This window comes from Cucurbita maxima, unplaced genomic scaffold (genome assembly GCF_002738345.1).
Source record: "Cucurbita maxima cultivar Rimu unplaced genomic scaffold, Cmax_1.0 Cma_Scf00018, whole genome shotgun sequence".
NCBI lineage: Eukaryota > Viridiplantae > Streptophyta > Magnoliopsida > Cucurbitales > Cucurbitaceae > Cucurbita > Cucurbita maxima.
Genome location: NW_019272034.1, coordinates 3,411,592 through 3,437,411, shown reverse-complemented (window position 1 = coordinate 3,437,411; position 25,820 = coordinate 3,411,592). Strand labels below are relative to the sequence as shown.

The 25,820-nt window shown below is 36.7% G+C and overlaps 3 protein-coding genes and 1 long non-coding RNA gene across 9 annotated transcripts; 1 reads left to right on the top strand and 3 right to left on the bottom strand.

Moving 5' to 3' along the window:
* Nucleotides 1–2,489: 2,489 nt before the first annotated feature.
* LOC111492873 lies at nucleotides 2,490–3,740 on the bottom strand. The gene is made up of 2 exons (XR_002719935.1): nucleotides 2,982–3,740; nucleotides 2,490–2,865 (listed from the first exon to the last, which is right to left on the bottom strand). It is a non-coding gene; the product is annotated as an uncharacterized LOC111492873 (long non-coding RNA).
* Nucleotides 3,741–10,042: 6,302 nt separating this feature from the next.
* On the top strand, nucleotides 10,043–15,391 carry LOC111493186 (sodium-dependent phosphate transport protein 1, chloroplastic-like). The gene is made up of 10 exons (XM_023142830.1): nucleotides 10,043–10,558; nucleotides 11,524–11,631; nucleotides 11,972–12,127; nucleotides 12,348–12,563; nucleotides 12,711–12,920; nucleotides 13,411–13,548; nucleotides 13,837–13,938; nucleotides 14,029–14,094; nucleotides 14,208–14,292; nucleotides 15,108–15,391. The coding sequence occupies exons 1-10, from the start codon at nucleotides 10,058–10,060 to the stop codon at nucleotides 15,203–15,205; spliced, it is 1,680 nt and encodes a 559-aa protein (XP_022998598.1). The 5' UTR covers nucleotides 10,043–10,057; the 3' UTR covers nucleotides 15,206–15,391.
* A 723-nt stretch (nucleotides 15,392–16,114) lies between these two features.
* Nucleotides 16,115–18,916, bottom strand: LOC111492855 (cytochrome P450 86A1-like). Of its 2 annotated transcripts, XM_023142339.1 has the most exons (3): nucleotides 18,801–18,915; nucleotides 18,079–18,770; nucleotides 16,115–17,274 (listed from the first exon to the last, which is right to left on the bottom strand). In XM_023142339.1, the coding sequence occupies exons 1-3, from the start codon at nucleotides 18,819–18,821 to the stop codon at nucleotides 16,431–16,433; spliced, it is 1,557 nt and encodes a 518-aa protein (XP_022998107.1). In that variant the 5' UTR covers nucleotides 18,822–18,915; the 3' UTR covers nucleotides 16,115–16,430. The 2 variants fall into 2 exon arrangements, with proteins under 2 accessions (XP_022998107.1, XP_022998106.1); XM_023142338.1 differs by having other exon boundaries at nucleotides 18,079–18,916.
* A 1,434-nt stretch (nucleotides 18,917–20,350) lies between these two features.
* On the bottom strand, nucleotides 20,351–25,436 carry LOC111493145 (phosphomethylpyrimidine synthase, chloroplastic). 5 transcript variants are annotated; one of them, XM_023142777.1, is made up of 7 exons: nucleotides 25,307–25,351; nucleotides 24,985–25,060; nucleotides 23,903–24,217; nucleotides 23,648–23,775; nucleotides 22,323–23,149; nucleotides 21,323–21,999; nucleotides 20,351–20,830 (listed from the first exon to the last, which is right to left on the bottom strand). In XM_023142777.1, the coding sequence occupies exons 3-7, from the start codon at nucleotides 24,208–24,210 to the stop codon at nucleotides 20,803–20,805; spliced, it is 1,968 nt and encodes a 655-aa protein (XP_022998545.1). In that variant the 5' UTR covers nucleotides 24,211–24,217; nucleotides 24,985–25,060; nucleotides 25,307–25,351; the 3' UTR covers nucleotides 20,351–20,802. The 5 variants fall into 5 exon arrangements, with proteins under 5 accessions (XP_022998545.1, XP_022998543.1, XP_022998546.1 ...); XM_023142775.1 differs by lacking the exon at nucleotides 24,985–25,060 and having other exon boundaries at nucleotides 25,307–25,436; XM_023142778.1 differs by lacking the exons at nucleotides 24,985–25,060; nucleotides 25,307–25,351 and adding an exon at nucleotides 25,219–25,292.
* Between the last annotated feature and the right edge of the window lie 384 nt (nucleotides 25,437–25,820).

Sequence of the window (25,820 nt, the reverse complement as noted above, 5' to 3'; positions counted from 1 at the left end):
CCTCTTTAAAAATATATTCATATTATGTTTTCATGAACATTATATTATTTTACAAACTTTGATAAATTAACAGTAAAAATTTAAGACAAACAATAATTTACATTAAATATAAATATTGTACAACTTGAAGAACAAATTAGAAGATGCGTTGGCATCTTTGAATGGCCAAGAATCTCAAAGCATAGGAATCTAATTTTGGTGTTTATTCTCTTCCATAAAGCTTTCTTTGGCGTGCATTCTTTTAAAAGTTATATATATGCCGCGAGTCAAATCATAATAAACTCTATGAAATGATAGTTATTTTAACGACGTGATATCTATCACATGCATGATGTAATCTTTTTTTATTTTCGAAATTGTAAACCCATAAAATTTATCATTGGAAGTGAAAATATAGGGGTTCGAGAATTAAAACACTTAATTCTTACCTAAATTCATAATACAAGAAAAAGTGTCTAAAATAATATATATGGAAGTTAATTCATGGTCTTACGATAAGTATGGTATCTAATAAGTGACCTAACTAGTGTGATTAAAAACCCCTGTTTATGTTTGGGCTCTAATTCTTAGTAGACTTTGGGCTCTAATTCTTTTATGTTTATGTTTTACTCTCAAATTCATCTAAAGACAAAGAACAAAGGTGAGATAATTTGTAAATCTTGGGGAAATTGACGCTCACAAATTATAACCATTTCCACAATGGTATAGTATTGTATATTTTGATCATAAGCTCTCATTTTGCTTTGTGCTTCCCCAAAAAGTCTCACGAGAGTTCTTTGATTATAAACCCATGAACATTCCCTAAATTAGTCGATGTAGGACTCTCTCCTTAATTGAGGCTCGACTCCTTGGAGTCCTTTGTTCGATATTTGAGGATTTACCAATTTATTGACATGACTAAGTTTAAGGTATGACTCTGATACCATGTTAGATCTACATAACTCTTTATAATAGTATGATATTGTCCACTTAATTTCCTAAATTAGTTGATGTGGGATTTTCATCGTCGATGAAGAATAACACAAATTAAAATGCCCTAAGCATCTTTAGATGCCCAAGAATCTTAAAATGTGCATGAAAGAGAAATGGAATCTACATTTTTTTTAAGGTCGCGATCAAAGAGTCCAACCACAAATCAAATCAGTACTCCACAAATAGAATCCTACACTTTTTACAGGGAAAAGGCCCCATAAATTAGACCCTATATTTGTTTATTATTATTTTATTATTATTATTATTTCCATTTTCTATACCTTAATAAAAATAAGAGTTAGGTACTAACACACTTTCAATCGAGTCTCTAAAATTTCACAAAATTTAATTTAATTTTCATAATTTAGTCACACTCACAAATTATTCCTTCTATACAAGTTGTTACCATATGTAGCTCATTTTCAATTAACGTAGCAACCAGCTAAAGTTTTTATTTGACTAACTCTATTAAAGTTGAGTAAAGAATAAGAGAATATTGTTGAGCTTTCATGTAAATTAATTAAAAAATAATAATTGAGAACAAAAACACTGTTGAATGAAGTTTTGTGAGCCTTAAAAGACTAATAATTGTGTTCATATATATCGTACTCACATCAAAACAATTTTTTGTGAGAGAAAAATTGACCATTATTTTTAAAATGGTAATTGGTGTCAAAATGACCAATAAGAGGAGAAATAAAAACTCTACATTGCTATTCAATCCGAGTTGCCATGTGGTTGGTAATCAAAATGACAATACATATAGGTTGGTGGGAGAAATTTGATTAAGAACCACGTGGAGGTGAAATTGATAGCACCTATAAGTAATTCACTAGTTTGCTACTGTTAGAATCACATACCTCTATAATGATATCACTTTGAACATATGCTCCATAGAGAATGATCATATGGAAAGTCAAGTTCATCTAACATGGTATTAGAGTCATGCCCTAAACTTAGTCGTGTCAATAGATTGATAAATCCTCAAATGAATATCATATCATTGTGGAGAGTCGTGTTCATCTAACATGGTATCAGAGTTATTTCCTAAACTTAGTCGTGTCAATAGATTGGTCAATCCTCAAATGTCGAACAAAGGACTCCAAAAGAAAAGGAGTCGAGCCTCCTCAAAGGCATAGTAAAAAATGACTAAGACTCCAAAAGAAAAAAAAATCGAGCCTCGATTAAGGGGAGGCGTGTACTATGTTCAAGGGGAGGTGTGGATGATGAAAGTCCCACATCGACTAATTTAGGGAATGATCATGGGTTTATAATCAAGAAATACTCTCTCCATTGGTATGAGGCTTCTTGAGGAAGCGCAAAGCAAAACCACGAGAGTTTATGCTATCATACTATTGTAGAAAGTCGTGTACGTCTAATACTCCGTAACTTTACTTTAAAATTTAAAATTTTGAACAGCGACAACCCAAAACATTGGCAATTTTATGACCTCACTAGGAATTGGGGATGGTGGGAGAAAAACTGTTTAGCTGATGAAACTTGGAGAATATGCAAAGAAAAAGGAACAAGAATCTACTAACGCATTCACTACATAAGCCCATTCACCAAATTAGAAAATCAATACTCCACCAAACGGCACAGATAATAAATTATTTAGCAACACCACATGGAAGCAGTCATTATGTTTGTCACATTTTTCAAAATTCCATTGCAATATTTATATATTTCGAACTGAAACCAAGAACCCCAAACTTCAGTCATGAGTACCAAAAAGCAAAACAAAAGAGTTACTGAGAATCTTTGACACAGAACGCACCTGTACATGGCAGACACCAGCATACCGATGAAGATTAAGTTGACTGTAATCCACAGCCTAATCAGCTTCCAATTAAGTTTTTCACCGCTAACAATGACTACAGAACTAATCAAATTCTGCAGAAAATTACCGGAAGAAATCAAGTTCAGATACGATAGTAAACATGACCAAGAACAATTCCGTAACAGAAACGAACTAAAAAGTAAGAACTGTCAATCTTAAGAAAAAAAACTTTCATTGTGTTGAAGTGATTCTGTTTGAAGACTCGCAATTTGACAAAACACCTTTACTCGAAGAACAGAATATGCATCTCCTACATGATTTCTGAGGAATTTTTAACACTTGAGAACCGTTAGAAATTGCGTAACAAATTCGTCACCAATTCAAAATCTCAAAACAACTCCAAATTTACTTGAACAAGGCTCTTGCGAGAATATAAACCACCGAAGCCACTCACGAATACAGAAATTCAAGAAGAAACCATAAATAACCACAAAAAATAAAGGAAACAGTTATACTTCAGTCCAACCAAGTCAAGAAAGTAGCAGAATCTTCAAAGAGAAATAACAATCTTGTACTGTCCTCAAATTTGAAACCAGAACTACATCCAAAATTTCTATCTATCGCAGAAGAAACAATGCTGAATTTAAAAGCAAAGAAGAAATCAAACGCGTGAATAGCGAAAAGACGATACACGTCCGGTATACGAACAGAAAGTGATGTTAAAGCAAAATCCGTGAGAAAATGGTGGATTAGAAGGAAAAGATCTGATAGAGATTGTAGAAAAGAAAAGGGAAAAATAACCGTTCGTGTCAAGAGGGGAATGTTTTGGGATTAGGGAAGAAGGTTCATCTTCTTTCTTCCTTCCGTCTTTGAAAATCAAATGGTTCCATTGTCATCCATGAGAGAGAGATCAGTGAATCTCTAAGTTCGAGGGAGAGAGACGAAGAAAGTAAGCAAACAGAGAGACCCGCCATTGATGAGGGGATTGTTGAAATATCATCACTAGCCCAATAGAGTCAAGCCCAATAATTGTACTAGCCCAATAGAGTCAAGCCTAATTGTACGAGCCCAGTATATTTATTTTAGTAGAGATTTTAGGAGAAAGAGATGTAGATATTTTAGGAGAAAGATTCAATTTGTTAGGTCTAGATTCAAATCGGTTAGGTCTAGATTTAGATTGGTTAAATATAGATTGTTTACTCTTAGTATAAATACCCCCACCCTACCTAGGTTATTCATCCAAGAAATCTAAAAACAATAAAAAGCAGAAGTATTCTACAGAGTGTCTTGTATTCTCTTCTCGATTGGTCTTAATAAAGAGAGCGAGTGTTTCCCACAGTGAGTTGTGTTCAACATTTGGTATCAGAGCGAGGTTAGTGTAGGTTATCTGATCTCTTGGAATCCTTAGTATGCTCTGTGGTTGCAGCTCTGCCTGATCTTCCACATCAGAAACGATTTCTTGAGATTAGTGGTGAGTGAGTTTCTTTTGTGTCGTGAGAAGTCTGTGACTCTGCAAGTCTTGTGTCAAAAGAACTTGTTTGGTATTACTGAGGTATGGCCAACACGATGAGTGATTTCCAAATCGTTGGAGGAATTAAGAAACTCAACAACAACAACTACAACACGTGGGCAACATGCATGATGTCCTATTTACAAGGACAGGATCTTTGGGAGATCGTTGGCGGGTGTGAAACTACGCCGCCAGAGGAGGATTCTAACGACGCCTTGCGCAAATGGAGAATCAAAGCAGGCAAAGCAATGTTTGCCTTGAAGACCACCATCGGAGAAGAGATGTTAGAACATATTTGGGATGACAAGACACCGAAAGAAGCATGGGACACATTCGTGATGTTGTTCTCAAAGAAGAATGATACGAGACTACAACTTCTGGAGAATGAGTTGTTGTCAATTTCACAACGTGATATGACGATTGCTCAGTACTTCCACAAGGTCAAATCGATCTGTCGGGAGATTACTGAACTAGACCCAAAGTCCGCCATTGTAGAATCTCGAATGAAGAGGATTATAATCCACGGATTGCGACCAGAATATCGAAGCTTCATTGCTGCTGTACAAGGATGGCCCACTCAACCATCACTGGTAGAGTTCGAAAATTTGTTAGCCAGCCAAGAAGCCATGGCTAAACAAATGGGAGGCTTCACGTTGAAGGGTGAAGAAGCACTCTACACGAGTGAAAGTCAGAGCAATAATAGGCCGTCTACCAGACGTGGATACAATGGTGACAAAAGAAGAAGCCACCAAGGGATTGCACAACCTGAGAGAGCTCAGAAGAACGACAACAAGAGTTTTCAAAGAACGAGATTTGGTGGTATTTGCTATAACTGCGGGAAAAAGGGCCATATGTCTAGAGATTGTTGGTCCAGGAAAAAGACCATTGAAAACAATGTGGCAATATCCAAAAAGAAGATAGAAGATGAATGGGATGCAGAGGTACTATGTCCCATAGAAGAAGACGAGCTAGCACTCATGGCGACAATGGAAGACCATATCAACTATGAGAATGACTGGATCGTTGATTCAGGATGTTCAAATCACATGACTGGCGATCAGAGAAAATTGCAAGACAAGAAAGAGTACAAAGGAAGTCGTATGGTACGTACAGCAAATAACACACAGTTATCAATTGCTCAAATCGGCAATACGACAATCATGCCTGGCAATAAGTCTGATACAGTGTCGCTACATAATGTTTATCATGTACCGGGTATAAAGAAGAACTTGTTGTCAGTGTCACAACTAACAACATCAGGAAGCTATGTCTTGTTTGGGCCAGAAGATGTAAAAGTTTATCAAGATGTTAAGATAATAGGAAAGCCGACGATAGAAGGACGAAGAGTGGAGTCTGTCTACGTTCTATCTGCAGAGTCTGCCTATGTTGACAAGACCCGAAAGAATGAGACGACAGATCTATGGCATGCAAGATTGGGACATATTAGCTACCATAAGTTGAAGCTGATTATGGAGAAATCTATGCTCAAAGGTCTACCACAACTGGAAGTCAAAACAGACGTTGTCTGCGCTGGATGTCAGTATGGTAAAGCTCATCAATTACCATACAAAGAGTCAAGTTTCAAAGCAAAGAAACCATTAGAGTTAGTTCACTCTGATTTGTTCGGCCCAGTCAAACAAGCATCGATCAGCGGAATGCGGTATATGGTGACATTTATTGACGACTACTCAAGATATGTGTGGATTTTCTTTATGAAAGAAAAGTCTGACACGTTCTCAAAGTTTCAAGAATTCAAGATGATGGTCGAAGGAGAAGTAGGAGCGAAGATTCGTTGTCTACGTTCAGACAATGGCGGAGAATACACGTCAGATGAGTTCGATCAATATTTACACGAGTGTGGGATACGACGTCAATTTACATGTGCCAACACGCCACAACAAAATGGTGTAGCAGAAAGAAAGAATCGACACCTTGCAGAAACCTGTCGAAGCATGTTACACGCAAAGAACGTTCCAGGAAGATTTTGGGCTGAAGCTATGCGAACTGCTGCCCATGTGATCAACAAGCTTCCTCAACCAAAGCTAGGGTTCGTCTCACCATTTGAGATACTATGGGATATGAAACCTACAATTAGTTACTTCCGAGTATTTGGCTGTGTTTGCTATGTATTTGTGCCTGACCATCTACGTAGCAAGTTTGACAAGAAAGCAGTCAAGTGTGTATTTGTTGGATACGACAATCAAAGAAAAGGATGGAGGTGCTGTGATCCAACAAGTGGAAAATACTATACATCAAGAGATGTAGTTTTTGATGAAGCATCTACATGGTGGTCCTCGGAGAAGAAAGTCTTATCAGATTCAAACATTGAAGAAATTCTACAACAGAAGCTGGGGGAGCAAACTACACAAATTCAATCAAATTTCGATGCATCTGAAAGTCCAAGCGACATTGATATTGACAAGCAGGAGGTGACTCAATCAAGCGAATCTGATAAAAATGAAACAACACATCAACAACTTAGGCGATCAAATAGAATCCGAAGGCCAAATCCTAAGTATGCAAATGCAGCTATTGTAGAAGATAGAGTTTACGAACCAGAGACATATGAAGAAGCATCACAAAACTCGGTTTGGCAGAAAGCGATGGAGGAAGAAATTATAGCCTTGGAGCATAATCAAACTTGGGAACTAGTGCCAAGACTAGGAGATATCAAACCCGTCTCTTGCAAGTGGGTCTATAAAATAAAGCGTCGACCGGATGGATCAATCGAGAGATACAAGGCTCGACTCGTGGCTCGAGGATTTTCTCAACAATATGGACTAGATTATGATGAAACATTCAGTCCAGTGGCAAAGATTACTACCGTACGAGTTCTGCTAGCACTCGCAGCAAGTAAAGATTGGAAACTGTGGCAAATGGATGTGAAGAATGCCTTCTTGCACGGAGAGCTAGACAGGGAGATTTATATGAACCAACCAAAGGGATTTGAGAGTGCAGCTAATCCTAATTATGTATGCAAGCTTAGAAAAGCTCTTTATGGACTGAAACAAGCACCGAGAGCTTGGTATGGTAAGATTGCTGAATTTCTTACCCAAAGTGGTTATTCAGTTGCGCATGCAGACTCAAGCCTATTCATCAAAGAAAGAGAAGGAAATTTGACAATTGTGTTGGTCTACGTGGACGATTTGATTATCACCGGGGACGATGAAAGAGAAATTTATCAAACAAGAGAAAATTTATCAATACGCTTTCAGATGAAAGAGCTAGGAGAGCTTAAACACTTCTTAGGCCTAGAAGTTGATCGCACAGATGAAGGACTGTTTCTCTGCCAACAAAAGTATACCAGAGACATGCTTCAGAAGTTCAACATGTTAGAGTGCAAGCAAGTTTCAACACCGATGGAGATAAATGCCAAGATTTGTGCACATGAAGGCAAAGAGTTGAACGATGAAACAACGTACCGACAACTAGTAGGTAGTCTTATCTACCTAACTTTAACTCGACCTGATATCTCGTATGCAGTTGGGGTTATGAGTCGATACATGCAAAGTCCAAAGAAGCCTCATCTGGATGCAGCTCGACGGATCTTGAGATATATCAAAGGTACAATCGACTATGGTCTTTTGTACAAAAGAAGCAAAGACTGCAAGCTAGTTGGATACTGTGATGCTGACTATGCAGGAGACCACGATACTCGGAGGTCAACCACTGGGTATGTGTTCAAGTTTGGTTCGGGAACAATTTCTTGGTGTAGCAAGAGACAACCAACAGTATCATTATCAACTACAGAAGCAGAGTATAGAGCAGCGGCTGGAGCAGCCCAGGAAAGTACATGGCTAAAACTCTTGATGGAAGATTTGCACCAGAAAATTGACTATCCAATATCACTTCTTTGCGACAACCAATCTGCGATTCGCCTTGCAGAAAATCCAGTGTTTCATGCTAGAACAAAGCATGTGGAGGTGCACTACCATTTCATTAGAGAGAAGGTCCTAAAGGAAGAAATTGAGATGCAGCAGATCAAGACAGATGACCAAGTGGCAGACTTGTTTACAAAAGGGTTGAATACTAGCAAACATGAGAGCTTTCGCTGTCAGCTCAACATGATGCAGCGAATGAGGACTAGTGCTGAGGGGGAGTGTTGAAATATCATCACTAGCCCAATAGAGTCAAGCCCAATAATTGTACTAGCCCAATAGAGTCAAGCCTAATTGTACGAGCCCAGTATATTTATTTTAGTAGAGATTTTAGGAGAAAGAGATGTAGATATTTTAGGAGAAAGATTCAATTTGTTAGGTCTAGATTCAAATCGGTTAGGTCTAGATTTAGATTGGTTAAATATAGATTGTTTACTCTTAGTATAAATACCCCCACCCTACCTAGGTTATTCATCCAAGAAATCTAAAAACAATAAAAAGCAGAAGTATTCTACAGAGTGTCTTGTATTCTCTTCTCGATTGGTCTTAATAAAGAGAGCGAGTGTTTCCCACAGTGAGTTGTGTTCAACAGGGATTGCAGAAACTCGCAGCAAAATGGTGGCTTCTTCGTGGCGGTAATATTTTTGAATTCCCTCACTCTAGCGCGGAATTATGGGAATGGGCCGAGATATTGGATCTCTTTTGGGCCGTATAGCCCGGTTTGAATGCATTTCTTCTTGGGCTAGAAATACGTGTTTCAGCCCAAGATCCGCCCCCCCCCCTCTCTCTCTCTCTCTCTATCTATCTATCTATCTATCTATCTATCTATCTATCTATCTATCTATCTATCTATCTATCTATCTATCTATCTATCTATCTATCTATCTATCTATCTATCTATCTATCTATCTATATATATATATATATATATATATATATATATATATATATATATATATATATATATATCTAAAAGTATATGTCATGTAGTTTGATCCTGAGATCCCACATGAAATAGAGAGAGAAACGAGCGCTAATGAGGATTTTAGACCTTGAAAGTGGTGGATTGTGAGATCCTGCATTAATTGGAGAGGAAACTGAGTGTTAGCGAAGACGCTAGGCCCCAAAAGCAAGGTGAGTTGTGAGATCCTGCATTAATTGGAGAGGAAACTGAGTGTTAGCGAAGACGCTAGGCCCCAAAAGCAAGGTGGGTTGTGAGATCCTGCATTAATTGGAGAGGAAACTGAGTGTTAGCGAGGACGCTGGCCCCAAAAGCAAGGTGGATTGTGAGATCCTACATTAATTGGAGAGGAAACTGAGTGTTAGCGAGGATGCTGGGCCCCAAAAGGAGTGAATTATGAGATCCCACATCGACGAGAGAGTGAAATGAGTGCCATCGAGGATACTAGGCACTAAAAGGAGTGAATTATGAGGTCCCACGGAGAGAAAAACAAGTGCGAGCTAGGACATTGGGCCAAAAGAAGGTAGAGGATTGTGAGATCCACGTCGAAGAGAGGAGAACAAACATTATTTGTAAGGGTGAGGAAACCTCTTCCTAGTATAAGCATTTTAAAACCTTAAGAAAAAGTTGTTTAAAAAAGACAGATATCGACTGGTGGTTAGCTTGAGTAGTCACAAGTTTTTATTGGAAATGATCGGATAAATTTTGGATATTTAATATATATTTTTTAAATTAACAAATTAGATTGTTTTTTTAAATAATTTTTTTGGTTTTAGGCGAGTTCGTTCAGACAATTTTATATTAATTTCGATATGAAATAAAATCATAATTATGTTTAAAAGAGTGGAAAAGAAAAGGAGAAAATAAACAATAAACTTCTTCCGTTAATTCTATGATTTTTTAAAGCACAACCCAATCTGTTCTCCGCAAAATGCCACGTGTCAAGCCGTAAACCAATGATCTTTAATATCTCCCGATCTCTCTCTCTCTCTCAAACAGTTTCTTTAAGTCCGTTCTGTTACTGCCCGCGAAGTTGTGAGCAGTCGAAAATCCGGTCCGCCATGAGCGCCGGAACTCTTCTTTACTCCTTCACCCCAACGCCTCCAAATCCTTCCGATTTCTCCAAGAATATCATCCTCTCAGAACGGAGGCCTAAATTTCCCTCACGATTCCACCTCCCAGTTCCGGAGGCTCGATGCTTCGTCTTCCAGATTTCTGCCCGACGACATTCTGGCGGGAGAGGGAACTGGAGGCTGTGGACCGATATCAAATCGAAGCCCTACGATGTGTCGAACAAAGCTCCGAAATCGGTGAAGTTTAAGGGCTCGGTCGACAAGGCGGTGCTCGAGGAAGAAGATGTGCTCGGCGACGAACTTCCATGGTGGAAGCAGTTCCCTAAACGATGGCTCATCGTTTCCTTGTGCTTCTCCGCCTTTCTTCTCTGCAATATGGACAGAGTGAGTGACTTCTGAATTAGTCGATTTTTTTTTTTTTTTTTTTTGTTAATGGCGCGAACATTATTATATAGATCGTTTTTGTATTATGTTAGCTTAGATTTCAATTCTAATGAGTTATGTGTACTGTTCATTAGGTTTAAGTCAAATGGTCTATAGACTCGTATACTTTTTTTTTTCTTCCCTCATTTATTATATTTAGATTTGCTGATTTGGTAGTTACCTACTTGATTTGGAATTTCACATATCATCATGTTGGCTTGTATTTATGAACTAATTAAGAAAGGCCAAATAGATATTGATGAAAGTTTGGGAGCTGGAATAGAATATTCACAATGACATTTTTGGTTGGTCCATGTGTTTTTTTTGTGGTTGAAACTTAATCTTAGTTTCTATTTGATCTTTAAAAACATGTATATATTTTCATTCTTCAGATTTGAATACAATTTCTATTTCAAAAGTATATATATTTTGCCTCTAAGATTTGAATTTGATTTCTTATCGGTCCATGAAGTTTGTAATTAATTTCCTTGAAGTTTGAAATTGGTTTCTATTGGTCATTGAGTATAAAACATGAAGTATATATTAAAAAGATTTCAACTCATTTAGAAAATAATGCAAAGTCTAGAGATCAGTTAGAAATTAATTTCTAAATTTAAGGACTAATTAGAAATCAAATTCAAACTTCGAGTAGGGAACACGTCATTTTTAAGTACCTCTTATCACTATGTTCTTTAAGAAGAAGCTTTTTATTTCTTTGGTTTGTAATCTACATTTTTTTTTTTTTTTTGTTTTAGAAATTTGACTTGTAATTCAAAATTGTTTTTAAAGTGGAAACAGTAAAGGAAAAAAAAAAGTTGTGAGTAGAACAAGTTCATTTTTTTAAAAAAATACAACTAAAAATAAAACTGTGAATCTAATTGAGCGTACTGCTTATAAAAATGAATCTGTCTGTTTGATCTATGCAGGTAAACATGAGCATCGCTATACTTCCAATGTCAGCAGAGTATAACTGGAATCCTCAAACTGTTGGTTTAATACAATCCTCATTTTTCTGGGGATATCTCCTAACACAGGTAAACTAGAAAGCTTTCTATTGTTCCAATGCTTTGAATTACTGGCCAAGAGTTTCTTCTTGTGTATTGTAAAAATGAAGCTAAACAATGATATGGATGAAACAAGACCTTTCGCCTTCATTATTTGATAATAAAATCAAGTAATCCAAACGCAACATAAGAGCTTATGAGGAAATAAATTGGTTTTAAGAAGTGGGAAAGAAACCAAATAGTCAAATCTCTATTCATAGATTCGTGTCTCTACATCTTGTCATTAAAATCATTCCTCTTCTTCTCCAAAAAGAGGAACCACTGTTTTATTCTTCCTCTATTTCTAACTTTTAGCCATGGCTGATGACAGATTGCTGGTGGGATATGGGCAGATACAGTTGGGGGAAAGCTGGTGTTGGGATTTGGCGTGATATGGTGGTCAGTTGCCACAGCTCTCACACCTGTAGCAGCTAAACTTGGGCTGCCCTTCTTGCTTGTTGTTCGTGCCTTCATGGGGATCGGTGAGGTTTGTCTCGTTATATCACCAATAGACCTAAGAATTTAAACCAATAACATAGGCTATGTTTAGTATTGAGTTTTGTGTGGCAAATCCATCCCTTTTCTCCATGCTGTTACATATAAAGAAAGAAATATGGTACGAAGCTCGTGGTAAGAAATTTGATTCCCTTCTCTTATGTCTTGTCATCATCCATAGACATTAGATCAGGTTGTTCAATTGGTTTCAGGGTGTTGCAATGCCTGCCATGAACAATATTCTCTCCAAATGGGTTCCTGTAGCAGAAAGAAGCAGATCATTAGCATTTGTTTATAGTGGGATGTATCTTGGTTCAGTAACAGGCCTTGCCTTCTCACCATTTTTAATACATCAGTTTGGATGGCCATCTGTTTTCTTTTCCTTTGGTTCTCTTGGTGCGGTTTGGTTTGCTGTCTGGCTCAATAAGGTAACCAAGTCTGCTACTACCAAAATATTTCTGGGTCGAAGTCACTTTGTTTATTGTTGTACAAGCTATTAAAGGTCTGTCTTGAGTCATAAAGCTCTCTGGGAAACTTGTCAACGACACTTGATTGATTTCGTATTGTGGCTATAGGCACAGAGTTCACCACTTGATGATCCTCAACTGAGACCACAAGAAAAGAAGCTGATTTTTGCAAATAGTGTTAACAAGGAGCCTGTTAAAAGCATACCTTGGGGACTAATCTTGTCCAAAGCACCTGTATGGGCTCTTATAGTTTCTCATTTTTGTCACAATTGGGGGACATTTATTCTACTGACATGGATGCCAACATACTATCACCAGGTAAGTCTTTTTTATTACTTCACGGTAAAATTTTATTGGGACAGCTCTTTTAACCGCCTGTCATATTTACTGCCTCTTTCTAATGTAATCTTTAGCTAATTGAAGTATTCAAGTTTCGGATGATTACAGAATACAAAAAGATACTTTTAAAATTTCAACTTTTTCAGTTTTCCACAGGACAAAGATTGATAGATTGTAGAACATAACACATGTCTTGAAAAAAAGGATTGGGAGATTTGGGAAGAATTTTTTGGTTGTTTTGTTGTAGACTGAAATGCACAATTCTTTTCTTGAATGAAAAATAACTTGTTTTCATTGAGATGAATAAAAGTATAAAGGCTCAACAGACGTGAAGATTGCAAAAGAACAAATTGTAGGAATGAACGGCATAAGCTTATAAGTGAACGTGTACTTCGGACGTCGTCTGTATTTGCTTCCATGATACGGAAGTTATGTAAATCTTGATTTGGAATGTTTAAATATCACTTAGGTCCTGAAGTTCAATCTCACAGAATCTGGACTTCTTTGTGTTCTTCCCTGGCTAACAATGGCGTTTTCTGCAAACCTTGGAGGCTGGATTGCCGACACACTTGTGAGCAGAGGCCTCTCGGTGACTACAGTTCGAAAGGTAAAAGAAATACTTCTAATATCAAACTTTTCTCGTATTCTAAATCAATAAGCTTAAGCAGATAGATTATGATATACTTTAACTTTCTATACACATTTAATGCTTGAATTAAATACTCTAAATTGAGCATTGAACGAGTCAGTTCTATTTCTTAACAACTTTCTGGCTTCCCCCTTCACTTGCTATTTGGCATTCAACTCTTATAGGCCATTGTGCATAACTGTCATTGGTAGAATCTCTTAATTGTGCTCTGCTTGAAGAACAGTTTCTTAAATTTTTACTTTTCAGATTATGCAAAGTGTTGGATTCCTTGGCCCTGCATTCTTCTTGACCCAGTTGAGCCACGTCGATTCGCCGGCCATGGCGGTTTTGTGCATGGCCTGCAGCCAGGTCGCTTTTCATTTTGATCTGTCCTTTCCAAATCTTCCTGTTCTTATGGAAAAACATACAACATTTACTTTGATATGCTGCCTTGAACAGGGAACCGATGCATTCTCTCAATCCGGTCTATATTCAAACCATCAAGATATCGCCCCACGATATTCTGTGAGTGTTTTCTGCTCCGAGTCATTTGGAGATATAAAGTTCCTTTAGTTTGATTACTTGCCATATTAGGCTCTTTTGGAAAGAACTTGAAATTTATGCAATGATCTGTTTAGGGAGTGTTACTAGGTCTATCAAACACAGCTGGAGTGCTAGCAGGTGTCTTTGGGACAGCGGCTACAGGTTATATCTTGCAACACGGTTAGTACTACTTCTTCCAATACTATATCCCAAGAACTTTTAAGAAGGGAAAAAATAATTTCTTACTCATAACCTTAGTGGGTCTATTATAACTTCCGAAATTTCGATTTCATATAAATTTAACTTTAAACTTAAGTACGTAGTGAAATTAATATCTCGTCGAAAAGAGTTATGAAACTACTAATAAAACATGCAAAGTTCAACAAACAAAATGCTGAAAAGAAACATACAAAAATGTTTAACCCCAATCATAAAAGTATTCTAACCCTGCTATAAAGGATTGTTGAGTCCACGTTGCCTAATTTAGGGCATGATCATGGGTTTATAAGTAAGAGATATATTTTCGTTGGTACAAGGTTTTTTGGGAAAACCCACAGCAAAGTCATGAGAGCTTATGCTCAAAGTGGACAATATCATATATTTGTGGAGGCCCATGATTCCTAACTTGGTATCAGAGCCATGACCTTAAGTTAGCCATATCAATAGAATCCTCAAATGCTATAAAGGGTGTACTTTGTTCGAGTACTCTAGAGAAGTTGAGTCTCGATTAAGGAGAGGTTTTATAGCTTAGTTTGTTCGAGGGAAAAATTGTTGAGGATTGTTGGGAAGAGAGTCCCACAATGGCTAATTTAGAGAATGATCATGGGTTCATACCATTGTGGAGAGTTGATCATTTAGATGTGGAGACTTTTTTTTCTTAAAACAACAATTACAAGGTGGAGAATTGAACCATTAACCTTTACAATAGTAGTTAGTGTCTTATCAACCGAGCAATGCTTAGACTTAAAAGGTAGTTTTTCGAAAAAATTTTTCAGGTTCGTGGGATGATGTTTTCAAGGTATCAGTTGGGCTGTACTTGGTTGGAACAGTGGTTTGGAATCTTTTCTCAACGGGTGAGAAAATATTGGAGTAAGCTTCTAGATGCAACTTCGACACTCCTCCTTCACAAGTAAGCCCCCCTCATTTCCAAACTAATTCTTGGAAAACTGCTTCTCTAAGCCATTGGAAAGATCTTGCTAGAAACAAAAAGCCCACTGTGTATAGGAGATAGATTATCTTGGGTGCTTTTAGGGAAAAGAAAAGGAAAAGAAAAGAGAAAGAGAAGAAACCCCTAATTATGAAATTTGTAAATATATATGTAAAATTGCAATTGAGGCTCATGTATAATCATAATATCTTGGGTGCTTTTAGGGAAAAGAAAAAGAAAAGAAAAGAGAAAGAGAAGAAACCCCTAATTTTGAAATTTGTAAATATATATGTAAAATTGCAATTGATGCTCATGTATAATCGTAATAGGAGAAGGTAAGTTGATGGAATAATTGAACTAAAAATGTTGTTAAATCACAATTAATTTTAAAATATGAATGAGGTTTTTATTTATTTAAATTTTTTATGTTTTGACCTTTGATTTGACTTTAATTAGAATCTTATTGTATTATATTTTTTAAGTTATTATAATATTACATAAAAATGGTATTTTAGCTTATGAGCTAAACCTGTTAGATTTAAATGTGATGAATGAAACGATTTACATGGTAGAATAATTTTTTTTACGAATTGAACGTTGATGGTCGAGATTTTTTTTTTTTTTTTTAATCTAGGATTGACATATTCATTTCCTAATTTATAATTTAATCTTTAATAAATTAAGCTAAAGAAATGTTTTGTTAAATAAAATTAGTCATTCTCGGTGGAAAATAATACTAGAAACATATTATAACTCGCAACAATTCACACATTCGAATAACATTTAATCCGAAGTATGCATTCGAATAATAATTAATTCGAAGTATGCATGAGAATATATAAGTAATTAATTTAGAATATTAAAAATATGCACAAAATAATAATAATAAAAAGATCCACCAATTCGTCCAAATACAACAATTACAAACACTTTCACTCCCCAAAAGAACCACCAACAATTTACGTATAAAAAAGAAAAAGAAAGATTAAAAAAAGACACACATTGACAATTATGCCCTCGTGAAGACCAACGAAATGACAAATTTACCCTGTGCAGTATAAAAGAAGAAAAGAACCAATTTTCGTACCATGCAAAACCCAAAATAAACAAATAATTCGTTCGCCAAAAGCTGCCAAATTCAAGTGACAATGAAATGACGAAAACACCCCTCCTACCCGAGCCGGCGAGGATGCAAATAAACCCGAAGCCCATTCTTCGTAAAAAGAGTAAGAGACATTTTTTGTTCCACCCGGTGACCGGGAACCGGCGCCAGCTGATACCGGAGGAGCACGGCGGAGGCGATGGACTTCATTTGCAAATAAGCCAAATCCTTTCCCAAACAAGTTCTCGGTCCAGCATTAAACGCCACGAATTTATACCCATCTTTCGGCCCCTCGAACCGGTCCCCGTCAGGCGACAGCCACCGGTCTGGTTTAAATTCCCCACAATCCTCCCCCCAAATGCTCTTCATCCTCCCGACCGAATAAATCGAATACGTCACGGTCGAACCGGCTGGCACAAAACTGCCATCTGGCAACACGTCATCAGCCACGACGTATTTGAAATCCAGTGGTACGGACGGGTATAAACGCAGCGTTTCGGCCAGCGCGGCTTTTAAATACACCAATTTATCGGCCTCGTCGAACATCAACGGCTCTTCGATCCACCGGCGTGGATCGTCGCCGCGTGTCTCACGGAGAACCGTTGAGATTTCGGCGAGGATTGTAGCCTCCACGTGCGGGTGGTTCATTACGAGCCAAAAGAACCACGTGAGTGCCACGGAGGATGTGTCCCGGCCGGCGAGGACGAAGTTTAAGGCGATGCGGTGGAGCACTGCGGCGGAGAAGCGGTTGCCGTCGCCGTCCCCGTCGTGCTTCTTCTTCATGAAGCGGGATAATAAGTCGTCTGAGGGGGATTCTTTACGGGCTGCAACGGCGTCGTTTATGTATTCCTCTATTACTTTTAAACTCTCCTTTAACCTTCTTTCCATTCCGATGCAGAGAAGCTTCTTTAACCTAATTATAAACAAATAAGAGTCAGAAATTTATTATTAATTGATTTTTACATGCATTATTATATTAACTTAAATAAATTCTAGGTTTGAATGCTATTTTCAAATTTATTATACTACATTAAACTTTTTAAATAGTTTATTTTAGGTTCATTTGATTTTTTGAAAATTTTGTCACATTTTATTAGTTAATTCAAAAATAATATGGCAACTTTTTTTATAAAAAAAAAATAGGAGTTTTTTTTTAATAAGACTATTTATAAATTTTGTATTTTTCTATAAAAAAATATCTCTAAAATTTTAAAATTTTCAATAATATTCTTAAAATTGATTTTTTTATTAGTTTGAATAAATAACACTAGTATTTTTTTTATAAAATATTTTTAATAATTTTCATTAAAACCTTAATTTTTTTTTATAAAGTTCATAAATAATTTTTTTTATAAAAAAAAATAAAGATATTAATGTTAGTTTTAAAAATTTAAGAAAAAATTTAAAAGTATTAATATTAATTTTAAAAGTTTAAAGATATTATTTAAGTTTTAAAAATTTAATAATTTAGTCTTTTAATAATGTGCAACAATGTTTTTTTATAATATCATTTAGCTTATAAAGTTAGTTCAAGAAAACAAAAATAAACTAATTAAAAACCAAAACAATATATTTATTTTTTTATTAAAAAAAAAATCTAGGTATCACCCAAATAATTTGTTTTAAGAAAATTAATTTTAAGAGCTAAATAAAATTAAAAGACTAATAATTATGAAAAGGAAAGTAATTAGTAATTAAAAGTTAAAATAAATAAAACCTCCATAAAATGCTAGGGTAAAGAAGGCGGTGAAGAGTGGCTTCAGTGGCGGAATCAAACGCCAAAGCGAAGGGAGTTGCAGGCAATTCCGGCGACAAAGTTTGAGGATCTTTCCCAAAAGTGAGCCCACAAATGTTATCAAAAGTCAATCGGAGCAACAAATCCTGCAAATCAACCGCCGTTTTATACTCCGCCGCCTTATCCAATATGCACCAAAGTCGCGTCCTTATCGTGCGATTCACCCACCGGTCCATCGCCTGCCGTAGCGTCCTCGTCGTGAACTCCAGCGCCGCCGTCTTCCGCTGAACCAGCCAAATCTCGCCGTCGCTGTTGAAAATCCCTTGACCCAAAAGATCGTGAAAAGCCGCTTGCCAGTCCGGTCCTTTCGGGTAATTTTCGAACCGGGTTCGGAGCACGTGCTCGATGTTTCTCGGGTGGCACGTGACCGTGTAGAAGCCTTGTTTTCTAGCGAAGAATGGAAGTGCCACCGTACAAGTTTGGTATGTGGCGGCGCTGCCTGTGGAGCGGAGGTTCCCAGCCATCCAGTCATGGAACCTCCGCCGATTCGAGATGAGAGCCGGTAGGCTGCCTATGACCGGCCAGACTCTTGGACCGGTTAGCGTACGGGCGAGGAAATGAAACCAAATCAAATAGGCGAAAATGAGGAGAATTAAAGAGGGGAAGGGGAAGGGGAAGGGGAAGGGGAAGGGGAAGGGGAACGGCAAAACGACGTCGTTAGTCATTGGGGGAGAAGGTTGAAGGAATTAGTGAAGAAAGAAGGAAAAAAAATGTGGATTTATAAAGTTAAGAAATGGGGCACATTTTAAGAAGGGTGGTTGAGAAAATTGGACAATATAAAGTTTTGGAAATTAATTAAAAATAATACTCACATGCACACGAAACCTACAAATCAAACGTGTTTAAATAATACGGCTGCAATAGCGTAATCGTTATTATTTTTTAAATTCAAGATTTAAAGAACAAATTTCGTGGTTGATTTGAAGAACCCATAATAGACCCTCCCTCGATCTCAAATTGGATATTTGAGACCAAATAGATGCTAACTATGAAATTCGTGGAAGAGATTCATTATTCGACTCACTTATAGCCATAAAGAAAATATTGTCGACACGTGAATTACCACATATCTCTATGATGGTATGATATTGCCTATTTTAGACATAAACCTGAGCTTGTAATGATGTTTCAAAAACCCTAAGGATTTGTGGTTATTGAGATAATATCCCTAATTCTTTCACTTACATAGTTGAGAGGATTCATCGAACTTGCATCACCTTTTATTGGCAGGTGGCGGCGGCGGAAATGAAAGGTTATGACAAATCTTATTTTTCTTTATTATATACTTGCAAAAAATTCGGGACAAAACTTACCTTTTAAAAGCTTTGATCGTGTCTTTGATTGAATGCCTTTCTCTTGTGTGAACTATGATCATCTACTTTTCTTATGTTATGGTTCGATAAGTATGTTAGAGTCATTCACATCATATTATTTTAATTCATCAATGTAGAATAAAATATTTGCCTTCGATTCTATCCATCCATAATAACCAAATTCTAACTTTATGAAATCTAATTCTCTAACTAGCAAAATAATAATAATAACTTAACCAAATTTAAAAATCCAAGTTCATAGACAAATATTAAAATTATTAAATGATTGGTTTGACCGCCTCGATTTAGAGTAAAATACATGAAAAGAAATAAAATAGCAAGTTCTTTGCTAAGATTTGCTTAGTCAATAGTTGTTTATCCACTCGGTCAATGTTTTATCAAATTATTATTATTAATTGTCATTTTTATGTTAAAACTTTAAACTATCGGATAAAATAATCTTTTTTATCATATACTTAGTTTCCTTTATTCTTCGTATTTCAAATCTTACGGTCACAAATTGTCACACTAAGCTTCACTCTAGGTCATTTATGTTAATATCTAAAGATTAATTTAATTCTTTTAAACAATTTATAATTAAATTAATTAATCTAAACTTCAAAAATTAAATAAAAATAGTAATTAGTATTAGATAGTAATTAATATTTTATCTCACAAAGAGAATTTCCTATTTTTAGTTGCTCTTTACTCCTATGAGTCCACTTGGCTTGCTAAGGATAAAAAAGTAATATGGCTATTTTCATTTTCCAGTTATGAGGAGCTTGCAAATATTTTGGTAAATAGGAAAATGGAGAATTTTCCTGTCTTCAGTTGCCTCATTGTTTTGGTCAGGTTTGAATGATGCATGCTCAAATAGATCGTCGACCATAACAACAGCCACGAGCAGTGTAGCGACGTTTTTCCTGTATACAAACACAAACAAAAAACAGAAAAGCACGCTCCCTACGCAGGCATTATCCTGTTCAGGTTCAAAGGGACTATCTCAGCCTGACCAAGTTAAGCCTGCAGCCGAGCAAAGCTAAGAACTTGGTCGAGGCACCCCCGGTGCGATTCTACATTAATAATAGAATCAAAACAAAGATGATGAAAGAGACAACAGCCAAAACATCAAGAACAGCAGCAACAACTTTTTTCTTAGTTCCAACAGATAGAGAGACACAAAGCAGACAAACTAAATACAGCCAATAAAAGGGAATAGATAGATACAAGCTAAACTTCGTACTCTTCCATGGCCAGAATTAGGAAACTCAAGCAGCAGGCATAAATGATCTGTCCGCTCAGCCAATCATATCAGCAAACAAGTCTCCTGCACTTAAACCCTTTCTCCTTCCCTAGCGGTCCTGCAAATTCATACATTTGTAAGAATCAACCACAGGAAATAACGGAGTAATCGCTAAAAACTGAGAGCAATGGTTCTCGTTGCCCCTTATCGAAAAAGGGGAACGATACCGGTTACAAAACCTTACTCCTTACCTTACTGAGTAGGGTTCTTCCTCATCTAAAGATGTGACTGACTAACTATTACCATGGACTGTATGCATAAGACCCAAGAAATAAACTTGCAGGCTGCAGCATTAACTAATTATATCCATGAAGCCTACAAGGATATTTAATCTAGACAAGATAATCAAAGTCATATAACAATCGAGCAGGTTCTCGGGGTGATTCGGTAATATATGTGTAGAGATCCAATATGAGAATGCTTTGTACCAAATCCTTTCAAGTGTGGAATATGAAGACATTGAAATATGGTTATTCAAGTTCTTGTTCTATGCTAAGGAAACCAAGCAATAAAATCAAAAAGACAAAAAATTGTGATTCCTAACCTTCACCTCTTCATGGAGTCCACGTAGCTTGCAGGCAAGTAGATTTCCCCACCAGTTTCACCATGTTGTTCACCACTAATGGTTTTCTTTGCAGACAAAAATTCAGCACTCATAGCATCCATCCCTTGCTGCAGAGCTTCTTCTACGTTCCCGTACCCGTGTTCCTCAGCATACTTTCGCACATCTTCAGTTATCTTCATGGAGCAGAACTTGGGTCCACACATGGAGCAGAAATGGGCTACCTTGGCACCTTCTGATGGCAAGGTTTCATCATGAAAGGACATCGCAGTCATAGGGTCCATTGACAAAGCAAATTGATCCATCCACCGAAATTCGAATCTTGCCTTACTCAGTGCATCATCCCATGATTGTGCATGTGGGTGACCTTTGGCTAGATCAGCTGCATGAGCAGCTATCTTGTATGATATTACTCCAGTCTTCACGTCATCTCGATTCGGCAATCCTAAGTGCTCTTTTGGTGTCACGTAACAGAGAAGAGCCGTGCCAAGGGCCCCAATATTGGCTGCACCAATGGCAGAGGTAATGTGGTCATATCCAGGAGCAACATCCGTAGTCAAGGGGCCGAGAGTGTAAAAAGGTGCTTCATTACACCACTCAAGCTGTTTTTGCATATTTTCAGGGATCTTATGCATTGGAACATGTCCTGGTCCTTCATTCATTACCTGAAACTCAAATATTTGGCCACTAGTTAGAATCAAGTAAAAAGTAACATTCCTAATCTCTAAAATGAAAATAGCAGAAAATAATTGCCTGTATTAGCTATTGAAAATAATGGAAACTTTAGTTTCATATTTTTAATGTACATTCTCAACCAAACAAGCTGTAATAGGTACAGCTTGAGTGGTTCTTACAAAAGTTACAACAATAAGATGTTCTTTCACTGCATATAACTGCGAGTAATAGGTTTCCTCACAAATGCATATAACTAACATAAGTTTGAATTTTCGCACATGGATGCATGTATGCAAGAGACTTTTATTCATACCTGCACATCTTTTTCCCATGCTCTACGAGTCAGTTCACCCTGAGTTAAGAGCTCCGCAAATTGAGCAGTGTCATTAGCATCATAAATTGAACCAGGTCTCAGCCCATCACCAATCGATAGGGATATATCATACTGATTACAGATGTCAAGTATGTCATCCCAGTGTTCATAAGCAAAGTTTTCCTTATGATGAGCCAAACACCACTTTGCATGAATAGAGCCTCCACGTGATACGATTCCCGTCATTCTTTTGGCTGTTAGAGGGATGTATCGCAGTAAGACCCCAGCATGAATAGTGAAATAGTCTACACCCTGCTCAGCTTGTTCAATCAGTGTTTCTCTGAAAATATCCCAGGTGAGATTTTCAGCTATTCCATTCACTTTCTCAAGTGCCTGATATATGGGTACAGTTCCTAATGGTACTGGTGAGTTACGCAAAATCCACTCACGAGTCTCATGTATGTGACGACCAGTAGAGAGGTCCATGACAGTATCAGCTCCCCACATGGTCGCCCATTGGACTTTATAAACTTCTTCTTCAATTGAACTCGCAACAGCAGAGTTTCCAATATTTGCATTTACTTTGACCAAGAAATTTCTACCCACAATCATGGGCTCCAATTCCAAATGCTTCTTGTTGGAAGGGATGATTGCCCGCCCACGAGCAACCTCTGACCTCACAAACTCTGGGTCAAGCTTCTCACGAGTGGCACAAAACAACATTTCCTCAGTTATGATTCCTTGCTTGGCATAATACATCTGTGTGCATCTTGGTGCTCCTAATTTTTCTCTCCTATCAACCCAGTCCTTCCGAAGTTTAGGCAATCCTATATAACATTGTTGATTGTCAAAAATTGAAAGAGATAGGTAACATACACCCACACAGGACACCAAAGAAAAAAAAAATTACCATAATTGTTTGCATTGATTCATCATGGAAGTCAAGTAAGCAAGCATCATTTACAGAAATTGGATTACAAGAAAATTAACAAAAGCTCAAAGGGAATTCCCATTATAGAAAGCAATCATACTTGCCGCTATTAATGTTTTCTTATAGTCAGATAGGCCCACTGCTAAAGGATGTCAGTTTCACACCAGTTGGTTTTAATGTTTAGGCAAGAAATAGCCTGCTTATGCAGCAGACTTAAAATAACAGATGTATATCTGAGCACCAGAGTCCAAACAATTTTCACAAAAATTATATTTTCAGTAAAAATATACATTCACGAACAATTAAAAATAATAAACAAAACCAATAAATGCTACAAAAAAAATATAGCGAAAATGAGTTTCTTTGAGGAACAGTTAAAAGTTAATCATCTTACCAACACGGGGGCTAATGTTTTGAGGACCACTAGTGTCATAATTGTCAAAGTTTGGTTCATCACCAGATAAATGAACCCGTCGAAAGGGTACTTTGAGCACATGCCCAGTTTCTTCGTGAACAATTTCCCTGCATAGCAAAACATGCATCAATAATTGCAGATGTATATGATATCAGTTTACAATAATCATCTATCTAGCTTTGCAACAGTTACATGAACTATGAAACAAGACGATACTCCAATGAATTCACTCACTTGTGTTCTTTTGTGCTTTTTGGAAAACACAGCTCAAATGAAGGAAGCGGCAAAAAATCAGGAGAAGAAGGATCAACTGTATGCTTCTTGTTTTTGGCCTTCTCCGTACTGGTTTCTGGGGGGTCAAAGGTTAAAGTGGCCCTAGGTGCTAAGGTAATAGATGAAGGGTGTAATTCCTTGCATGCACCGGAAACACGACCAACCACATCAAACCCAGGAAAGAAGGCAGACTTAAGCAATTTCGTAGAGTAGGAACGGTTCCCACTCTTTCCAACAGCAGGTGTTATGGTAGCTTGAATTGACGACATCTTTGATCTAGAAAATAAAAAATTAATGGTCAAAATCCTACCATCGAAGAAGAAGAAAAGAGTCTCTTGAACTTGATAAATGATTGTCAGAATCAGGCACAACGAGCTTCATAAGGATAATAATATGAATTTCAAAATCAGACCCAAAAAAACAGAGATAACAAAAAGCCTTTTCTTAGTAGAACTCAATCTGACACTCGAGCAGTGTTGTGAGTAACCAATTGTTGTTAGCTACTTCACATTTAAATTAGCTCAGTTAGCCTTCTAAATTTTTATTGTTAACCACAGTGTTATGTAAGTTGGTTGAGTAGCTTCTGGTTAAATTCAAATTCATTTCGATAAGTGAGCGGCCATAGCCTTGTATGATTATCAAGTCAATGATACTCTGCTATTACTTCGTTATAATTAGCAGGTGAAAGAAAATGAAAAATTAAGAGAGAAAATTTTCAATGAGTTTCATGAATATATATTAACATGCCGTTCAAAATCAGACTCCGAGATGAGGCATGAGCTGAAAACACAAAAAGCATTACCGTAATACAGCTCAATCAACGGCTCATCTAACATTCAAGTAATCGATGAAAGAAAATGCACAGATTTGAGTAAGAACAAATCATATTCTCTACGACATGCTTTCAAAATAACAATATCTTTGCATCATTAAAAAAAAAAAAATCAGCATCGCTACTATAATACATCTCAATGAACGCCTCAATCCAACATTCAAGTAGCAGGTTAAAGAAATGCTGGTAATAAGAAGAACAAAGCAGATACCAGATGATATAGTCACAAAATAACGAAATCTTTAAACCATGCAAAGTTTCAGTTCACTGGCTGATCAACAACAAATCTAGTCAAAAGAAAACACAAGCGATAACAAGATCGTCAATAGAACTCAGCAACTCATGCAACAAAGACAATATAACAAAGCAATCAAATCGACATCTATTCGGAAAACAAAAACTCAAGAATGATCACAGAAAATTGATTCGAAACACAAGGCAGTACATGAAATGCGTTCGAAGAAAGAATCAAGCCGCAGGTAATATGAAATTAAAACGACGAAATGGAAAAGATGTAGGGTTTGTCGAAGAACCTGGGGAGTTGAATCTTATCTGTTAATACCGCCGTTCGAGCAGAGTATGGGAGAGGCTTGGCTCTTATTGACAAGCAGAGAGGGATAAATGTCGTCTTCGTACTTTCAAAAATGGTAATGAAAAGGATGCCGACGTGGCTGAATCTCCGGGCTAGATATTTCTGACTCTGACAATTAAAATATCTCCTTTTTTTCTCTATATTTTAATATCCCAAATATCCCCTCTCTCCACCCACCGCTAGATTTTTGGATTTCTCTTTTTCTATAAATTTTAATTTTGAGGCTACAAATATATTACCATTATTTACTTAATTAATTAATATATTTAGATTCTTAAAAACTAATTAATACCCTTGAAATTTTAAATAACTTATTATTATTATAATATATCTATATATATAATCTACTCCCCTAAATTATCTCTTACATCTCATCTGTCATTTATTTAATTGATGGTTAATTAAATCATTTATTGACTTAATTTTTTATCTTCAAATTTAATGTGACACAGAAG